This window comes from Oculina patagonica, chromosome 14, assembly GCF_052425735.1.
Source record: "Oculina patagonica isolate OP01 chromosome 14, crgOcupat, whole genome shotgun sequence".
Classification (NCBI taxonomy): Eukaryota; Metazoa; Cnidaria; class Anthozoa; order Scleractinia; family Oculinidae; genus Oculina; species Oculina patagonica.
Genome location: NC_135771.1, coordinates 22,156,431 through 22,177,416, shown reverse-complemented (window position 1 = coordinate 22,177,416; position 20,986 = coordinate 22,156,431). Strand labels below are relative to the sequence as shown.

The 20,986-nt window shown below is 40.5% G+C and overlaps 1 protein-coding gene across 1 annotated transcript; it reads left to right on the top strand.

The window, feature by feature from the left end:
- Positions 1-1,662: 1,662 nt before the first annotated feature.
- LOC144639230 (potassium voltage-gated channel protein Shaw-like) lies at positions 1,663-20,471 on the top strand. Its single transcript, XM_078498518.1, has 2 exons — positions 1,663-2,321; positions 17,435-20,471. The coding sequence occupies exons 1-2, from the start codon at positions 1,824-1,826 to the stop codon at positions 19,037-19,039; spliced, it is 2,103 nt and encodes a 700-aa protein (XP_078354644.1). The 5' UTR covers positions 1,663-1,823; the 3' UTR covers positions 19,040-20,471.
- Positions 20,472-20,986: the final 515 nt, after the last annotated feature.

Here is a 20,986-nt window from a genome sequence, read left to right as displayed (position 1 = left end):
TGTTAAAATGCTTTTCCCACTTTTTTTGCAAATTTTTAAAATGGCCTCTTTTACCGTCATCAAGAAATTAAACGGGTGTTGAATATTTTGTTTTCTCCGTAATAATTTTTAATGGTTATTAATTCTTCCGCTGTCGGCTGCAGTGGACCTTTTCAAAGAAGCTTTTAACCCTTTTACGTCCAGAAGCAAATATCAACTCAATTAATTTAGTTCCAACTTATATACGTCCACTCATAAATCTTTAATACGTGACTATCACAAACAAGAACTATTGAGCAATACCTTTATGAGATTTTCTCTGTTTTTCGAAAGTAAAAAAATGAAATTTTGTTGGGATTTTTGGGAATTTTTGGATTTTTAATAAGAAAATGACGAATGAAAAATTTTATCCACTTCGAGGAAGTCGAAAACATCTTAATACTTGGCTATAAATTCATTAAATAGTCACAACAAATTCTGACAGACATTCATTACGAACAAGGAAACCTTTTGCGCGGAAATGAAAATCCGGTACTTTGAAGCCATCGATGTACTTAAGTACATGAAGGATTTCTGTATTTAGGGGGAAAACACCTTGCTATGCTTTATAAAAAATCCAATTAATCAAGCGGGCGTTTTTAGAAACAAAGATAGGTAATTGAAAAACGGACTCATTTGGCGATGGGTGTTCTTTCATGTAGTGATTCGCCTCTGCTTTCGAAATTCACGTAAACTACACCAAATAAATTTTTGTTAATTAGCAAAACATACGCCTAGTTCCTTTAATAAACTAAACAAAGTAATGAAAAATATTGTAGGTTATTGCTATTAAAGATCAACACCAAGCGCGGTAAAACGCAAATCGCCTGTTTATAATTTGAATTACAAATGTTTTCCTTGGAAACGGCACATATTCACGGTTGTTGGTTTGCGCGCAATAACAAAAATGAAAACAGAGTAAAAGACAAAACTGGCGAAAACAATCCATTAAATATAAAACCATTTGCGTTACAACTTGCCTCAGACAAGTTTGTTAATGTAGCTATTTTACCACTAAATGCAGTCCTGGAAAATAAAATAATTTAGAGCTAATAAATATTTTTCGTCTATGCAAGCTCGGAGATGTGATTTTGATAGGAAAGCTAGTGTTGAGTCTATCCACTGCACTGCTAAATTATGAACGTTTTTCCTCAGCAAAACCGCACCGGGAAAAAGTCTCTTTTTACATCACTAAATCATTTCAACGCAAATATGCCCACGGCCATTTCTCAAGAAGACGTATGATTTGCATGTTGAAATTTTGTATTTGAATAAGCGACAATTGATGACAGCCTCTGCTTTTTGAATGATATACGCGCGACAAATTGTCAATATAAGTTTTTCCTCGCTTCGCTATTGTTCTCCGATCTCCGCTTTTGCAATAACATAGGAGGAGTATATAAAAATCTCGAAGCAAACTCATAAAAATTTCAACGGTCTGAGAAAAAAGCCACTCTCATTGGCGGCATAGCCCCGACGTTTATTGCCACAAAACAATGCTATGGTCTAAAGCTTATACACGGTTCTTGTTCGTGATATCACCTGCTTTAGAAAAAAGACAGCTGTCGATCATATTGCAGAAAAGCAAGATTAATATCCGACAGAGGTTCTGAGTTTGTGTACTTTTATGTCTCCAACGAATGCCTTGAGGCTAAATCAACTTTATTATCGAGGATTTTGACGCAAAATGTGCTAAGCAACTAAGTACGCGCGCTGACAATATCACTGTGCATTTATATTAGTTGATTTCTGCCCGAGAACATTTAATCGCAATTCTTCGCATCGTTGCATATTCCTTAGCAACTATGGACACAGAGACTGACAGAATTGTTATCAACGTTGGAGGAAAACGCCATGAAACGTATGCTAGCACTCTTCAAACCATCCCCGATACCAGGCTCGCATGGTTAGCGGGGAGTTCTATCAAAGGCGATAACCTTAAACAAGAGTATTTCTTCGATCGAAACCCTAAAATATTCGGCATTATTCTAAACTATTACCGCACGGGTCAGTTGCACGCTCCGAGGGACTTCTGCGGACCGCTATTTCAAGAAGAACTGGCGTTTTGGGGCATCGAGGAAAAGGAGATGGAGGCTTGTTGTTGGCCGTATTACACACAACATCGAGATGCCGAGAAAAATTTGAAAGATTTTGTCGGACCTGAGTTTGAAGATTCGGACGATGGCGATGACGAATCGTCCCCAGATTTAGATTCCTCATATGGTCAAGTTTCATGTTGGACAATCTACAGGCCAAAAATCTGGGCTGTATTAGATGATGCACATTCATCAACCAGAGCGAAGGTACGAAACATATATGAAAAAAATGCAGGGTTTGTTTTAAGTTTGTTTTTACAAGGTTCGATTCTGCACCTATCTTAAGATAAAGGCAATATTGTTTTCAACATTGTAAATATTGCCGGTCAAATTTTGGATTAAGCTTCTCGATCGCTCCCTAATTTTTTCCAAAGCATTGATCTAATTTTTTAGTTTATTCGTTTTGATACTAACAGTGAATCTACTTATTTTTTCCCGCTTTTATGAAATCCGCCATCTAACATGAGTTAGTTAAATGATCGCGGAGCGAATCGCTACGAATTAAATTATCGCAATGCAAGTTGAATACGACATGGAGAATTATTTATTTTAACCCGTGGCTCCTGAATAAATACACAAAAAATAACAACGCCTGCACACAATAGAAACTATTAAATATAAACTGCAATATTAACGCAAAATACGTTCTTAAACAAGATTCCGCGGAGCGCCGGTGAATTCATGGAATTTCTTTATATATGGATAACATTTAGCAATTTCAGCGTTTCGCGAATCGACGCATTTATATGGTTTATACATCTCAATCCCTTCAGATTTAGCCAGCTTATATATAGTATCTCGTTTTTATTCCTCTTAAAACCACAAGAGAAGTCCTTTAAAAGTTTTTTTTTTGAAAGCGAAATGAAGGCATTAACGCTAAATATTCTAATTTTCATATTCTTTTTGTTTTTTGCACAGTCACGTTTTTAATGAATTCGAATTGCAATATCAACTGTGAAATTTCGTTGCCAGGTTTGAGAGAGCCGGTTTTTCAGATTAAATCAGGTTCCTATTTATGAGGTCTAATTTTTAGAGAAGCAAACACAGCTAGGAAAATTTAAGAACCGGTCAGTAGTGAATAAATCTCTCTAAAAGCCTCCGGCGTTTCTGTAAGTAAAATAGACCCTTAACCGACTCGTAAACAAAACTCGACTTGGCACATGTGTAAGTGTCGTACGCTTTATTCTGCAGCTGCTATGCTTCCCACTGAAAGCTATTCAGCTGCAATTTGTTTCATCTCTGCTATCAGATATATCTTTGGTATTATTTAATCCTAACAAGCCAGTGAAGTGATAAAAGGAGTCAAAACTTAAACGAAAAAAAATTAACTGACTTTATAAGTTAAATTGGCAAGAAACCTTTTTTCGTTCTAATGAGTAAGCACGCCCTTTTTTAGTCACTTTGTACACTTAGGAATTATTTCATTGATGGATTCTAGTGGCTTGTTGAAATATCTCTTGAATATTTATCAACCGCAAAAATCGGACAAGATATTCACACATTGCACTTTCAAGTTGCGGAACCAATTGTTCATTTTTGTGTTTTCAATCAGTGGAAAACCTTCTAGATTTTAACGCTTGCAAATTAAAAACTCGCGTTATCTGATTGGCTGTCCATGAACTACCTAATACTTGGAAACAAACTCCTTTTTTAATTAACTTTAACCCGATCCAAATACGCATCAAAATTGAAAGCACAAGTGTATGCAACCGCAAGCTGAATTTGATGCGTAAAGATAACTTTAATTGCCCGATGTCGCGTCAAACTAAACAGTCCCACATAAATCAGATGTCAACAACATATTTAATTGAATTTCCCACCCAACATTGACCGTCGCAGTGCGAAAGTAAAAGCCGTGACATCCTCTTTATTAAATATGTTCTTACTAGGTTCTTACTATAGTTAAACTGCACAACATTTTCCTTCAATGCTCATTTTTCGGTATTCTTTTTGACAGAAGTTTCGCCCAAGATGTTAAAATGTCACCACACCACATTTAAGTACACCTTTTTTAAAATGTGCGTGCTTAAAAAAGCCCCAGCAAATGAGAAAAAATTGCTGCGGAAACACTGTTTCCCTAAATTGTTTAATTTTCCCTGGCCCGTAACCAGGAAAATATTTCCTGAGGAAGCAACGTATTTTTAAAAACATTCAGAAACATTTTTATGTTTTCAGGAAACAAAAAATGTTTCCGCAACAAATATTGCGTGTACGTGCAAAGAGGGCATTTTTTTTTTCTAGGGAAACAAAGTTTCGCAACAATATTTTGACCGTGTAGTAATTTTTCGTTGTGGGGACCGTAAAATACAGGAAGGGAGGGGGGGGGGGGGGGAGGGGAGAGGGTGGGGATCTGGGGGCGGAAAATCTAAGGAGGTGGGAGGAGAAAGGGCGAGAAGCGGGATTCCCCAAAATGGGGAAAATCATTGCCATCTGTTAAAAGATCTTTTACTGTTACGTTTACCATGTTTCTTGTCCCTAAAATATTTTTTTCTTTTAGTTGTGCAATTTAGTGTACCAACTGTTACTCAGTACAGTGTTGTTTAGTTTAGCTGTTAAGTAAATTTTTATTTATAGAAATAAGTAAATAAAAACAAAATTGCTTATTAAAAAAGGGTTGCGTAACCAGGAGAAATTGAGAAATATTTTCCCACTGACTTGAGTGAATAGTCAACGAAGCACAGTTCAATTTGTTCAACAGACCATATTAGTATTTTTGGTAGTGGACTGGAACTAGCTTGTTATGGAAGCTAATGCGTGGAATCTTTTCAAATGCAAATGACATGAAGCTCTCTTCAATGATATTCTCCCGCATTAGCCTCCACTGCAAGCTAGTTCCAGTCCAATAGCGAAAATACGAATATCGTATATTTGCTTTAGTTGACAATTGAAAGAGTAACAGTCTATAAACCTAAAAGTTTTGGTATTTTTAAGTTACGCAACGCGTGCGCGATCGTAGTCTATAGGTGGATTTCCACTGACGCGTAATTTTTTACGTGCGTTTACGTGCGTAAAAAAATTAAGAGACAATGTATGAACGACTTGGGTACACGTTTTTACGCAAGTCGTTCATACATTGTCTCTATTAATTTTTTTACGCACGTAAACGCACGTAAAAAATACGCGTCAGAGGAAATCCAGCATATCAGCGATTATTAAAAACTAGCCATGGCATATTGCATTTCCTGAGTTTTGATTGGTTTACAAGCCATGGTATATGAGCTCATATACCATGAACCGCAAATATGGTAGGTGTACGCGTCAGTGTTTTTAGTAAAACAATTATTCCACTCGCGCTTGTTGGATATGAAATAGTTACGCGCCTCGTTGGCTATCTACCATCTCACATCCAACGCGCGCTCATGGAATAATTAGGGACCTTCAGATCGGCGTACGAGTACGAGATTCAATACGAGTACGACTTTTCAAACCTTACTGCTTGTTATCACATTTCACATCAATCTAGAACCGATATATAGTTTCTTTGCAACCGGTCAGCAATAATGAGGAGTGAGGGCTCTGGGAACGTAACTGGATTGAAATTCGAAAGTCGTACTCGTACTCGATCTCGTACTCATACATCGATCTGAAGGTCCCAATTGTTAAATATGAAAACGACGAGAAAAACCAATCATATTTGTGGATTTCCAATACAACTTGGTGAGTGTCTACCCACTAATCACGATTGGTTGACACGGCGTTTTCTATTGAAAACCAACCATACCAACCAAAAACGTTTATTTTTGTCAAGAGAAGACAATAAAAAACAACCAACGTGTAAGTCATTAAAAGCTTGATCCCGCGCGCCGGTAGAACACGACCCTAAGAAGAGGATGAGGACATGTTTGGCATCATCGCATCAGAATTCACAACCAAACTTACTCACACATTTGTGTCAAATGGAATTTCTGGCGTTGAGTGAATACGAATTGCCGGAAATTGATATTTCTGCGGCACGAGACGACAGGCCCTGGGCCTGAGTGCAGTGCATCATGGGTATGGTGTGTGAATTTCTTGGTTTGCCGTGGCAATCTTCCCGCCCAACTCGCTGTTTTATTTCAACTCCTGCGGTCCCAATCTCATTGTCGACTCCCTTTCTTCGGCGCTCTTGTTGCTTCCTGAGATTCTTACGACTCTTTACTGGATCAAGAGAGCCATTCTACTCGGCGGACACGCACCTCAGAGAGATTAAAAGCTGAAATTCGAAGAGCCGCGCCGGTTTAAGAAGAAGGCAACGAAGATCAATATCTTTTAATTCAAGCTGTGTGTTCGGCCTCGTTTCGCTCAAAAACTGGACAAGGTCAAAATCACTAAAGGTGCTTGCTGGCAAAGCATATTCTTTTGGCGACATCCGAGTCGGCTGGATGGTTATACAAGAATACAAGAAGAATGACCTGGCCGACGATTCCGATGACGAAAGAAGATCATCAGAGCGGAGGCGAGGGCGAGAGCCCAGGCTAAGCAGAATTCGTAAAGACGAAATCAAATTTCCGCTGCTAACGGGAGTTTCCTAGATCTCCATCCCACCATTTCCATACAATTCTGGATCTGCTTGGGCCGATTCCTACCATAGATGGCCAGTTCAGGACCAAACCAAGCCAGGTTGCTGCTTCGCTTGTCCGGGCCATTGGAGGGCACATGTCCGTTGTTTACTGCCAAGCCGCGTGCGGGACAATACTACCGAAGAGCAAGAACAAGATCAAGGTGTAGTTGTTTCCATTGTTTTATACTTTATACTGCTTTGAGGATGATATTTTTGCTTCTTCTCGCCTTTTGTTACCGTATCTTACCGTGTGTTCGGCAGTGTGCTCTATAATTTCGCGTGGGGAAATGGTGCCGGTTTTGTTGTTTGTCATCGCGGGTTACAAACCGTTCATCTTTCCCGCTCCCGTCAGTCCTAATATGTTCACCTGAGGTTGTTCGTCTATTTTAGATCTTCTTAGACATGTGGAGGTCTGGGTTCTTTCTCATTCTTTCGTCTTCAGGCAGAAGAGGTTCCCTTGTAAAAATTTTACCGCGATCGCGGCGCGATCCGCCGCGATCCGCGATCCGCCGCGAATGTCGCTCGCGCCGCGACTGACGCGATCGCGCCGCGAGGTCTCCGACGCGATCGTGCGTGCGCGATTGTAATGAACGCGAACGCGCCGCGATAGTTGCGATCGCGCCCGTCCGATCGCCTCCGCGATCGCGTCGCGCGTTGCGATCCGGCGTGCCCCCGTTGTGGGGCTGAAAATCTCGAGTGTTCCCGGCGGCTCCTTCTCGATCCCGTCTTCTTTTTTCCTTCTATTTTTCTTTTTCGGTGGCGGAGGACGGATTCCCCAAAAATTTTTTATTTCCCCACGGCCGTGAATGTGAAAAAGAAAATTTTTATTTTTAGTCCGTTTTTTAATCTTTTCAAATTTTTTTCTTTTTTTCTTTGCTCCTTTGGTCTTTTTCCCTTTTCTTCATCTACTATTCGCTGCTGTCTTTCTTTTTTCTCGCTTTTTAGAGCTTTATATTTACCCTCCCGTAGACCACTCTGCACTCTCCTTTCCCCCTTTTCCGTCCGCGTACGTTGTCTAGCTCTCTCCTAAAAATTTTATTTCAGAAGTTGGTATTTTTCTCTTCACATCAGGACTGGAAAAATGTGTTCTTTTTTAGCTGCTTCTGAATACAAGAGTTTAAGCGACCTAACTTGAGGGAAAAGCTCTCTGTGAAACTGCTAAATTTGTTTTGTTATTCGGCGACAACTTGTTTATAATTTCAACAGCTACGCTTCTCGCCGTGGACTTTGTTGACTGAACTACAGCTACTGTGAATAAAAATGCAAACTCGAACAGTGGAAAGAGGAAAATTTTGACGGTAGGACATTCAATCTTGTACCTGTTGATGCTTGGGACTTAAATGTTGTATTATTTAAAAGCTTCGGGGAAAAGAAAGCGCATCTTCGACGGTTCGGCTTCTTCGCAGATGCAAGAGATAGTTCGCTCGTTTGGTAGATCACATCATTGCATCTTCTTTCGCTTGAGCACGAGTAAAGGTTAGTTGCCGTTATGTATGTGTTGTTCACATTTTACAGAAGAACTGTTCACTTATTTCTTGTAAATAAAGACTCAATCACGCTCTCCGGCTTTGCGAAATTTAATTGTGCTCGGCAGCGAAACTGGCCGTCTTTTTCTGTAGCTTCCGTAAATAAATGATGTTGTTTCGATACAGTCTGTGTGTTTGTTTTGTCGGTATGCAAAACGCCCAGATAATTGTTTTTAAATTTATAGATTTAGGCGCGATCGCGGCGCGATTCAAGCCAAATCGCGGCGCGATTCCCACCCATCGCGCCGCGATGCGAGAATCGCGGCGGCCAAACGCGGCGCGAATCGCGGCACGAATCGCGGCGCGATCCAGCTCAATCGCGGCGCGATCGCGCCATCCGGCGGCCAAAAACGCGCCGCGAATCGCGGCACGAATCGCCGCGATCCCGATCCGGCGCATCGCGCCATCCCTCCATCGCGGCGCGATCGCGCCAATCCGCGCCCCCCGCGACCGGCCTCGCGCCCCCCGATCCGATTTACAAGGTTTTTTTCTGGCACGTATTTTCATTTTCACTTTAGTGTGAGATCTTCTGGCCTCTTTGTCTATTTTTATTTTTTTTTCCTTATCTTTATTTTTTCTGGTTGGTGGGAGCAATTTTATGTCCGTTTCTCTCTTTTCTCTCATGAGTGCACTATTATTTTTCTGTCGGTTTAGGAGGTGGTGCTACTCCTTCTATTACAGTGCTGATTCTTTTGTTTTTCGAAGAAGTCCTGTGGGACATCATACTCTTGTACTGTAGACATTGTCTTTTTTACTATTTCCTGAGGTTGTTGAGTGTGATTTGCTGCTGGGCGTTTCCCTTTGTAGGTGGTGAGATTGTCTTATTATGTCTTTCTCTGAACAGACGGCATACTTTTTTTCTCCTTCTTCTCTTGTTGCCTTGTACAACATTTTTTTTCTCCTTTGCATTTTCTTCTCCCACTGAGGAGAAGGTTCATGAGGAGCTAAAAACTGTGGATTGTATATTTTTTCTCCTGCTCCCTGTTATTTTCCTCTGGTAAGCTTGCGCCATTTCTATTTTGTCTATTTTTTTTTTTTTTTTTTTTATTTTATTTCTCTTTTTTTTTCACTGCTTCTTCTCACTTCTCTCTCCTTAGCGGAGGGCGCTCTTTTCTTCTGTTCTCCTGTGACTGTTTTACTAGCATTTTTAGGCTTTTTTCGGGTTTCTCGCTTTCTCACTTTTACTGTCAGTGGCAGTTCCCTTTCTTTGGTCTCTTTGTCTTTCTCCCGTCTTTTCTTTTTTTATTTTGCTCTGCCGGCCTATCACTTCCCTCCTCGTCTATTTTTCGCGGGGCCCTGGACGTACTTCGGCGTTCTCTCTCTTTTCCTCTTTCATTCTGTTTTCTACTTCCTTTCTTACCCGCTTTACATGCATCACGGTCTTGTGTCCCCTCTCTAACGGGTGCGTGAGGCGGCTAGATTAAACTGGGAGGTAGACCTTTCTATTGTGCTTTTGTGGTGCTGATTCCTCACTTTATTATTCGTTCTTTCTGGGTCAGGAATTTTGGCTACAAGTTGTACGATCAGAAGGGATGGGAATCTGTCGGGACACCTGCCCCGTTTTCTTCTTCAAATTGTTGATTGATCCTTTTTCGGAGGTTTTAGTTGTCCTCATCTTTACTGGTTACGTCTATATATTCTTGGTGTTGCACTTAGTCTCCCTTCCTTTCCACTCGTTAGGTCAGGGGGCTTCGCTGCTATGTGGGGTGGCGGTTCCATGGTGGTGGAGAGTGTTCGTCTTGTAGCCTTCTCTTTCTCTCCTCTTAGCTTTTACCTCGTCATTCTTTTTCACCTTCTTCTCTCTTTTCTTTTCTTTGCTCGGCCGCATCCAATCTTCTCTTGTCTGTCTTTGGTGGCTGAATTTCCGCCGATGCCCTGCCTGAGTGCAGTTCTGTATTGTGTGACTTTTCCGTGGCATATTCTTTTTTTATTTTACTTGTGGGCTGTGGGCTGTTTCCCTTCTTTTCCCCCGGGTTTTCGGCGTTCCTCCACTTTCTACTTTTGTGTGGTTCTCCTCCTTTTTTCTGCTTTGATTTTTACTTTCTTTTTGTTCTTTACTATCTTCTCGCTCATCTTGCTCTATTTGCTGTCTGTGCTGTTCTTTTATTGTTTCATTGATCACGTATCTTCTTCCTTTACATATTTTCCAACAATATACATCATCAGACACTTCCTCTCCCTTTTCCTATTTTCTTTTTGTTCTCTTCTCCTCTTTTTTCTCTCCTTCCTTTACTCTTCTCTTCCCTCATCTCTGAGCAATTGCCGCTAGCGCCTCTTTGGGGTTGTCTGATTGACTTCTCGCTCTCCTATTTTATTCTTCCCCCAGAATGCTTCAGCTTTGGGGGACGTGAATCTCTACATTTTATGTGTAGTTCGTGTCTTTCCCACCTTCTCGCCTATTCCTATCTTTTCTCCTAGGAATGATGATCTTTTTTGTCTTGCTGTTTTATTTTTTTCCTGGTGTATTTCTCCTCTTCCTTCCCCCCCTCCTCCCAGCTCTGTCAGGCACACCATCTTTCCCTCCATCAGGGCACATACTCCTGGTCAGGCGGCATTCTCCTCTCCTCTCCCTCTCTCTTGTTCTCACATGATGACTTCCTCATACCCTTTAGATCACAAGTTGATCTCGGCTTTTGGGCCACTTTTGTTCTCTCTTCTCTCTTTCTGTGAGTCGGCATCTTCCCCTCTTCCACTTTCTCCTTCATCTTACATTGTATGGTCGGTCTGAAACATATCAAAATTACTTTCCTCCCTATCCTTAATTCTTTTTGGGAACTTATGGAGGCCTGTTGGCTTTATGGTTAGTGTGCTGGACTTCAATCAAGCAGTCCAGGTTCAATAGACTACTAGGGTGCATTGTGTTCTTGGGCAAGACACTTTACTAAAAATGGGTACCGGCGAATTAAACTGGGAGACAACCCTGCGACGGACTACATCCCTCCCTGGTGGCCACAAAGGAAAAAATAAACTTGGAGGGTTGAGGTGCATCATAACAAAAGATAATTTTATCAAAACTAATGATTCTATTGTTGTCCGTCTTTCTATTTTATTTTGATATTGGAAACTCTTTTGTTTTTTTTTTTTTTTTTTTAGTCTCCTTCCTTATTTAATTGGAGGTTCCGAGAACTTTTTATTATTCGATTACTCGCCACCCCCCATCCTGCATCCCTCATCAACTAACCAAACTACCCAAACTAATACGGCTAACCAGAACTATTTAGCTAACCGAAGTGCTATTTAGGCTAACCATTTTTTGCTAACCTGTGCTCTCCTCTCCAACTCATCCTACCTTACACCGCTACCTACTAACTGTAGGCTAACCGGAGTGCTATTAGGCTACGAGTGCTATAGCTACCGTGTGTATTAGGCCAAGTGCGCTGGCTCGCACTTCAGCCCGTCATTCTCTACCGGTACCTTTAGGGAATTCTGTGTTTCTTGGTGAGGATCTTTTGGGGAGAAGCAAATTCACTACCCGCACGTGTGGCGGATATTAAATACTTAGCTCAGAGCCTTACTTTCGCTTTCCGCTTCTTAAGTTCTTCAGCTATCTATTGAGTTATACTATAATTCTTCTCTCGTTGTGGTACTATACTCAGAAGGTCAAACACTTGTTGACAAGAGATGAAGTATTTATTACTGCTGATAGATAAGAAACCCGCGAGTAAGAACTATTTTAACCTCTTAGTATAACCAATTTTAACTATAGCCTATTTTTCTTATTTTTTCTTTCCTTTTTTTTTCTTTAGTGTTAGTTATATAAGTTCTGAGTGTGCATCCTTCCTTAGTCCCTTTCCTTTCTATTGCTGTGGCTCCTTTCCTGTCGGTGTTACTTTTTGTTTCCTTCCGGCGCGCACGTCCCATAGTGCTCCAAACTCCCTTAGGATACGGTTGTTCGACTTGACGTGAACTTATCTTTCGCTTTTCTTTTTTTTGATTTTCTGTCGGCTGCGTCGTGCCTCACACCATTATTTTAGATAAACAATTTCTTTGGAAGTCAAAAGTAGAAGTTAAAAAGGTAACAAAACTCTGACAAAACTAACGTTGTGTTTTTTTATTTTTTAGCCTTTACTCCAAATATGAGACAGCACTCGTCTTCTTTCCCACGAGACAATATCTCCTGGAGTTCTCAGGCTGTGCAGGAGATAGCTTGTGAAAGGGTGAAGTAAGTCTTCCCCCCCCCCCCACTACCACCACTCACCCCCCCCAATCCCTCTGGATGGTGCTCTTTCTTCCTTGTTGCTCTTCCACTCCTTTCTTGGGTGGTTTCTTACTGTGACGTGCTGTCGGGATGCACACCTACATTTTCAACTTTTCTCACTAGCAATTGGCGATCGTGTTGATTTGTGGGGCTGTGCGCATCTTCTTCTTGTGCCTCCCACCTCCTTTCCTCGCTGGATCATCGGTATTTTTTCCCTTTGCATTCATTTCCCTGTTCAAATAATCCTGCTCTGTGCTTCTCCCCTGCTACTCACACCTTCGCGTGAGATACCTTGAGTTTTTAGGGTGGTGTCAAAACGTTCCCTTCCTGGCTAAACTTCTGTTCGCAGCTTCGCCACTCCTCAGCTCCTACGACTCACTTTCCCGCCGTGCGAGTCGACCGAGGGGACTGGAAACAACTAATTTCGCCTGACTATTCACCTTTTTCGCATTTCTCATTCCTAATCTTCCAAACCTGGCAATCATATTGACAATATTTTCACAGGTATAGACCTAGTTACGCTTACTTTATATTATCATTAAACAGTAATTTGTGTTCACAGTAGGACGACGGTCAGTGTACCTTCCGTCCATTCTATTTTTATAAAAATCCAAAATTGAAAAATGAAAAATGGATTCCATCTTTTTTGATTTTCGAATTAAAAAAAATTGAATGTTTTTTATTTTTTTACGTTTATTTCGATTTTCTTATTTTCCAACTAAATGAAAATCGAAAATTACCACCCTTTTTCCAAAAATCTATCGACTTTAAAAAAAAATTCTAGTTTTCGAGATGCTTTTTCGATGTCATGGATCCAATAGATAAGGTATCGCGACTGAAAACGAATATGCATTTCAATTTTCGTCTTCGATGAAATTGAAAATCGAAAATTGAAAAAGTACCATGTGGGGAGGGGTGGGTAGACTGTCGACATGCCAGGCTGGGTTACTAAGGCAAAGATGGCGGCCAAGGACTGCTCCAAAAAATCTTGCGCGAAGTTATAAGACCTCCGGTGTATGGTCACAGGTTAAAAATATCTTTTTAGATGCACTGTACCGAGTTGGCCAGTTTGCAGGGATATTTTTAGAGACTTAAGACTATCTTGAATAAAGCTACGAACGACCGTGTTGGTGAGTTAGTGAAGTGCTCTGATATCATCTGATATTGCTGGCTTGCAACTGACGTCACGGCGGCCATGCTGGGGGACAAGAACAAAGCGTTTCCCTCCGCTGGGAATTTACCTTTTTTATCATGTAAATTTTGCGGAAATTTATTTTATTGTTTTGACCCCCAACATGGCCGCTTTGTCACGTGGTTGCAAGCCAGCAATGTTTATGAGCGAGGCAGGGCCCCTGCAGTGGACGTGTGTATATATAATAATGCTTAAAAAAATCATGTTGTTCTTGTCTTCTTTCAATAGTGAATACTGTCTTAAAATGTTGTCCCTGTTTTATGTTGTCGATTTGGCGTAAACTTGTGTACTGTTATGGAAGATGGAATGAATAAGGAATTAAACTATAATCATTTTCTATATATCATCACGACTGTTTGCAATCACTCCTATCAGGTTCTCAGAGTTAACTAGGTAATGGGCCCCTATTTTTCCCTGCAGCTTCCTGGAGAACTAATTTTCAATAACTAAAACAAAAATACAAGGTCTGCGAGGACCTCCCGGGGAGGGGGGGGGGGGTCCAATGTTTCCTTGTTCGCAACAAAATGTTCCTTGTGTTCCCGTGTTATCGATTGTTATTCGATTGTGATGTTCTCTGTTCCCTGAAAGTGCTTTCGTTCCCGTGTTCCCAGCCATATATTTATTTTGTTCCCACGTTCCCAAAAGTTGATTGCCATGTTCTCTTGTTCCCTAAAACCCCTGGGAGGACCTTGTTTGTTTCATAATAAATTTGTTTTATTTACCTCAAAACTAAAACTGACAAGCTGGAACCAGTATAACACTTCTTTGAAGCAATAGACCTTTGAAATATAACATGTGCTTTGGGCAGACCAGCCTCACTGAGTTGAGATCTAGTACCTCATCGGGCAACAGAATCAGACAATAGTATTCACGTGATCGGTGACTCACGTGTTTTACACACACGACACTGAGAGAAGAACACTTGTTACACATTATTGGATCTTTGAATAGGTATATTTCAGTCTTCACGGTGGGTCAGGAGCACATGAATAGGACGCAGAATAACACCATGTATCTATATGAAATCAGCATCAGGTACTAACAGTCAAGAGAGGATATTATCTTCTCTTGCAACAGTCTATAATATAGCGTGAGGCATGTACAAATGTGTGATATAGCTTGAACATGAACCAATTGTTAGTTCCATGTGAATTTACACCATAAAAACAATCAAAAGTAAAGAGCAATTGTGTATGCTTTGTTTCAACAAAAGGTACACAGTACTAGTTGAATGACAAAAAGGCCTAAAACTCACTGGACCTCACTCTGCCTCCCCCTGTGTGGTCCAGGCCCTTCCAGGGGTTTTGGTGGAGTGTTGTGTCCTCCCCAATCATAGCTAAGCCTTCACAGGGTTGCATGCAGTTGAATTCACCCCCAAAATATGGCAATCATGACAACAATACCATGACATTCTTGAGACTGGCAAAGTCTCTTGAGACTGACCAAAACCTGACTTTGCCCACCCCTCCAGAAAGCCAGCCATTCAATGCCTGACCCTAGGCTCCCTAAGGTTATTAGATCTTTGATTCGGGTACCTGGCACAAGATTCCATGTCAGGCCCCTCTCAATTTTCCCCAGCTGCAGGATTGGTTTGAAGGCTGACGATCTTCAAGCAGAAATCCAGAGTCAACATTTTATCAAATCAATGTAGATATATTTGAGATTCCAGGTATTGGGCAATTTTTAGGTGGATCTAAATAATATACAATACCCGATTCCCTCTATAGCGCACACCTGCAGGGAATCACGGTAGTTGTATTCATCAAACATGCGCAAGACTCAGCAACGTGCATCCTTGCTGAGTCTTGCGCATGGTTTGATGAATACAACTACCGTGATTCCCTGCAGGCGCGTGCTATATAGGGAATCGGCTATTGATTAAAGAATGCAAGGAATAAACAGTAGTATCCTTAATCTGAAGGGCAGTCATGGGAGTCTCTTCTCTACATCGTCTCTAGATGGGTCCATCATCATTTCTTTACACTCCTTAAAAAAAGTTGTCAAATCATCCTTTCAGTTGAACATTTAGTGCATAGCTCCTTGCCTCATTGAAGTGGGGTCAACTTTTATCAAGCTCCCTCCCCCCTTCCTCCCTACTATTCCACTCATTGATACAAAGCTGGATCCAGGCAGTACATTGCTACACCCAGTTGCAATAACTGGTGGGGACATCTGTGCCTTAAGGCATATTTTGCAGTTAAAGGCATCAATGACATCACTAATAGAGGTAGAGAAATGTACTTGTTTACCACTGTCAGTTCAGCTGTATGTTTTGCATTCCACAAAAGTGGAGTCATTATGTTGGAGCTGTAACAACCGCGAGTCTTTCTCTAAATAAATGCTATTAAATAATAAACACTTTGCTGACTTAACATCTGACAATGTGGCACTGTAAAATGATTGTTTTGCACAAATTGCGAAACTGAACTATACTAATCATCGGAATGCTGTACTGGATATTACAGGACCTCTTCCCTCAGTGTACTACTTTCCTCTTTTAATATCTTGTCATTCTTCTGTAAAATTTTTTAACGTTGTTATGCTGTAAATGGTTTTTAATAATAATAATCTTTATTTAAACGGTAAAATTCAGACTTTTTACTCATTTTGGGAGTTGTGTAAATTCCACATAAAATTATTTGTGATTCTGTCACAAGGTCAAATTTTTCTGTCGTTTAAAGTGCTAGATAGCCGGTGCGATATCTAGTATCGTTTTTTTTAAAATATTTTTCAAAAGGAAACCGGTTTAACGTGCAAGAGTTTAGTCCTTTATACGCCTTATCAAAGAGGAAACCATATTATAATGAAAAACCGTATCACAGGTACACAAATATCACGGGTGTCACACGCGTATCACTCCTTCACTAAAATTTCAGCTACCGCATCTTCACTTCTCCTGTCGACTACGACTGATCAAAGCTGTAATGTAATACTTTGACGTCAAAAGTTTACGCTCTCTACTCCCATACCTGCCAACTCTCCAGATTTTCCCGGGAGTCTCAATTTTCATCAAATCTCCCGGTCTGATTTTTGGAGAGTATTAACATTGTCTTAAATGATACCTTAAATGAAATTTCTAATTAGATTTTTGTACTCTGGGGGTTGGCAGGTATGTCTCTCTTCAAATTGGGCAGCAAGTGTTCTTCCATAAATATTTATTCATACTTTTATGTCAGATCGAGAGATAAAGAAGGGACAAGATTTTAAGAGAGTAGTATTGAAAGGAGACAAGATGAACGTTAATTACATATTTTTTACCCATTATATTATAAGTTTACCGATAATATGATACGTTCATTCCCCCCCTCAATCCCCCTCGGTACAGTGCATCTAAAAAGATATTTTTAACCTGTGGCATAACCGGAGGTCTTATACTTCGCGCAATTTTTTTGGAGCAGTCCTTGGCCGCCATCTTTGCCTTAGTAACCCAGCCTGGCATGTCGACAGTCTACCCACCCCTCCCCACATGGTACTTTTGTCAATTTTCGATTTTCAATTTTCATCGAAGACGAAAGTTGAAATGCGATTTTGATTTGCGGTTTTCCAGTCGCGATACCTTATCTTTTGGATCCATGACATCGAAAAAGGATATCGAAAACTAGAATTTTTGTTCTTAAAGTCGATAGATTTTTGGAAAAAGGGTGGTAATTTTCGATTTTCATTTAGTTGGAAAATAAGAAAATCGAAATAGGAAAACATTTTTAATTTTTGTTTCGATGTCAAATGTCAAAAATTGAAAACAGACATTCAATTTTGATTTTTGTTGAATTCGAAAATCAAAAAAGATGGAACCATTTTTCATTTTTCAATTTTTGATTTTTATAAAAATAGAATGGACGGAAGGTACACTGACCTCTTTTTCAGGTATTTGCCTTGGTTTCTCTGTTCATGATTTTAGCATCAGTAGCTTCCATGTGTGCCTGGTCAGTTGTGAAGGACAAAAATAACAAGTACATTCAAGGTTTTGAGTATGCCTTTTGTGTTTGGTTCACACTGGAATTTGGTGCAAGGTTACTTTTTTGCCCAGACAAGATCGCTTTCTTCAAAGAAATGATGACTTGGGTCGATTTCATCTCTCTTCTTCCATTTTATGAGAATATTATTCTTGGAACCGGGAGTTTAAACTTTCTGCGAGCGGTGAGACTCATTCGCACCTTCCGTGCGTTGAAAGTGTTCGCTTTTACAAGTGGCTTGCAGATTATAGTGCAATCACTCAAAGCGAGCTTCAGAGAACTGATCCTGCTTCTAATAATCCTACTCATCCCAGTTGTGGTATTTTCCAGCATTTTATTCGAGATCGAAACCGACAAAGCAAACCAGCCTGATTTTCAGAATATCCCAGAAGCCTTTTGGTGGGCTATCATTACCATGACAACGGTTGGCTACGGTGACATGGTGCCGAAAACAATTCCTGGAAGGATCATTGGTGGAGTGTGTGCCATATTTGGAGTGCTTATCGTAGCGTTGCCTGTGTCTGTCATAGGAAATAATTTCTCCACGTATTACTCTCATGCACAAGCAAGGCTTAGCTTACCGAAGAAAAAGCGGCGTTTAATATGCGAAGCAAAGCTGCGAATGAACAACCCTCGTCATGGCGCATCACCAACGAGCACAACATCCTTACGCCAAAATGGACTACATGATCTGCCAGAGGGGTTAGCTCAGGAGACAAGGGAGGGCTCAGCGACAAAATTCAGGCGTTACCATCGACGCTCTCGGAACACTTTATTCGCTCATGGCGATGTCTACATAGGCCCGAGCAATTTTGACAGAAACAAGATTCGCCGCGGAAACACTTGCAACGAGGAGGAAAACGAAAATGAAAGCGAAAGTGAAACTAAAAGCGAATGTCTAACCACCAAGGAGACAATGAGTAGTGGAGATTTAGACAACGGGTCAGAAAAAACAGCGCATCATCCGCCCGCACCGAAAACCGAAGAACTACCCATTATTTCTGCCCTGCCAAGAAATTTCACACTTATTAACTCAATGCATGAAAGCGAGGAGATAATTGAAGAGGATACAAGACCCTCTTCAGTTCTTTCTGAACGCCGTGGAACTAGAAAGAAAAAGAAATCTATAACTGTCCCAACAACTCGTCGTAAGAAATCCAACAGTTCTCTATCTAAGTCGTGGATAGAGTTAAAAACTGAACATGCCCCGCACGAGAACGGACGCCCTCAAAGTTCCCGCGGGAGTAAATCTCGCGTGTCGCCCGCAGACGCACGAGGGAGTTATAAAAACCCTGCAATGGAATCGGAAAATGCTCAAACTTTATCACCATCTCGTATATACTCTGTACCCGCGTTTAAAGTAGGCGTGGAGACTACTCGATTAGATAAGGCTAATATAGGAAACTTGTCTGCGGAACAGAATAATGAAAAGAACACAAATTCATCGACGAGGGATAATAATCGCAGAACGGGAATCACAAATGAGCATGACATTTCAAACGGATTTACTGCTTAATGGTATATATTCATTTATACCATGCCATAAAAATACAGCCAATCAGAATACAGGAAAGCCGTTGTATATTCGACGGTATTCAACCCAACCTTCCCATAGTGCGCTGCGACTGTATTCTCGACGAAATTTAGTGAGCGTATTTTCTATGGCATGGTATAAACTAGTTACACAACACTTTCTCGTGGTATACTATGGGATATCCCACTAGTCACTTGTATTTTCTTGGCATACACACTCGCCTAAAGGTTCGTGTGTATACCGAGAAAATACAAGTGACTCGTGGGATATTCCATAGTATACCACTCGAAAGCGTTGCATAACTAGTATTGAACATCAAGACTTAAACCATGCTCTAACGATAGCATGTAACGTTACTTATTTTCCATGAATTTAATAAGAATTTAAAGGGTAATTTGCGAGGAAAAATACATAAAAATACAGCAACAAACCAATCGTGTAACAGAGTAGGTCGATATAACAAATAACAAATTCTCAATGCATATTTGGCGCACAAAGAAACGCGTAAATTTCAGTTGAGGATTTTCTAAATTTAATTTGAGAAGAATATTTGTATGATTTGGTAGCGACAGTTTTGGCGACAGCTTCGCATGACCCGTACGTATGACCGCTGTGCGGCAGTAACGAAGAAAAAGCAAGGATTGCTAGCGGTTTCGATTTCCGCCGCTTTCTTGTGTCCGGGGAAGACGCAGGCTCGTTTTCCACAACCGGCAGTTATTGTTTTAATTAACCTGGTCAACAGTTGAAAAGTAGCTTTAACAACTAAGGAAAATGTTAAAATAAAATATACGAAGAATATATGTATATGATGGAGAGCTTTATAAGAAACTTATCTGTTTTTCCATTGCAACTCGTTCTAAAACTATTGCGAGAGCTTTAAGTATTGATTATACCCTCCATGTCAGTAATAACACAAACCGACTTTGATTCACATAAAAGTTTTCATTTGTCAGACCATGTTTGAAAAAAGAATTAAAACAAATGTTATCAACAAAGAGCGTGTGATTTCTTGATACAGTCAACTCTCTCTTAACGGACACCTCTATAAGACGGACACCTTCATAAGATGGACACCTGGCTATGGTCCCTGCCGTTTTTCAGTCGTTTTACTGTAACTAAACTCCCTATAAGATGGACACCTCTCTAAGATGGATAGTTGGAGTCGGTCCCGGCGATGGCGGTTTTAGAGAGAGTTGGCTGTATACCAAATGATTCTTAGAGCAGACACTAAAATAATTAAAATAATTAAAGGACAATTAGAGATTAATTAATCTTGAAGCTAAGATTAATGGTCAAGAATAGTTTAGTTAAAGGTTAGCCAGGATTGATTGCAAGCTGACGCTATTTTTAAGAGTCCACTACTTTCTTAATGCCGATAGACTTTTGTCATCACGACCAACCATCCCTACTCCCACCATCAAAGCCATTAAAGGGAACCTCGACTGTAAAACAGTTCTGGTCAAAATAATAAGTTTACCACAGTCTAAAATCGTTTTGGTTGTTTAAAGTCGCGGATTCGTTTTTTCATTAGAATAGTGGGCCTTTGATTTGTCAATTTTTGTGCTTTTAAATTTCCCGCGCGCCGCCATTTTGAATTTTATGACGTCACTGCGTTGCCGCTATTATTAGAAAGCAGAGGTTCTTTTGTGTGAAACAATTGGGCAACGCACTGACGTCATAAATTCCAAAATGGCGCCGAGCGGGAAATTTAAAAGCCATAATCTTTTCCGTTTACGGTTGTTATTAAATGTTGTTTCTCCCCTGTCCTGTAAAATTTGTAGTTTAGGCATTAATTCAAATAACTCAACGTCAACTTGCCTCAAGAACAGAGGTTCCCTTTAACATATATCCCAAACACGAGCAACACCATTTTGCAACTGTAACGATAAACGGACGACACAGTTTAAATTTAGGCGCGTGCGTGGCGAG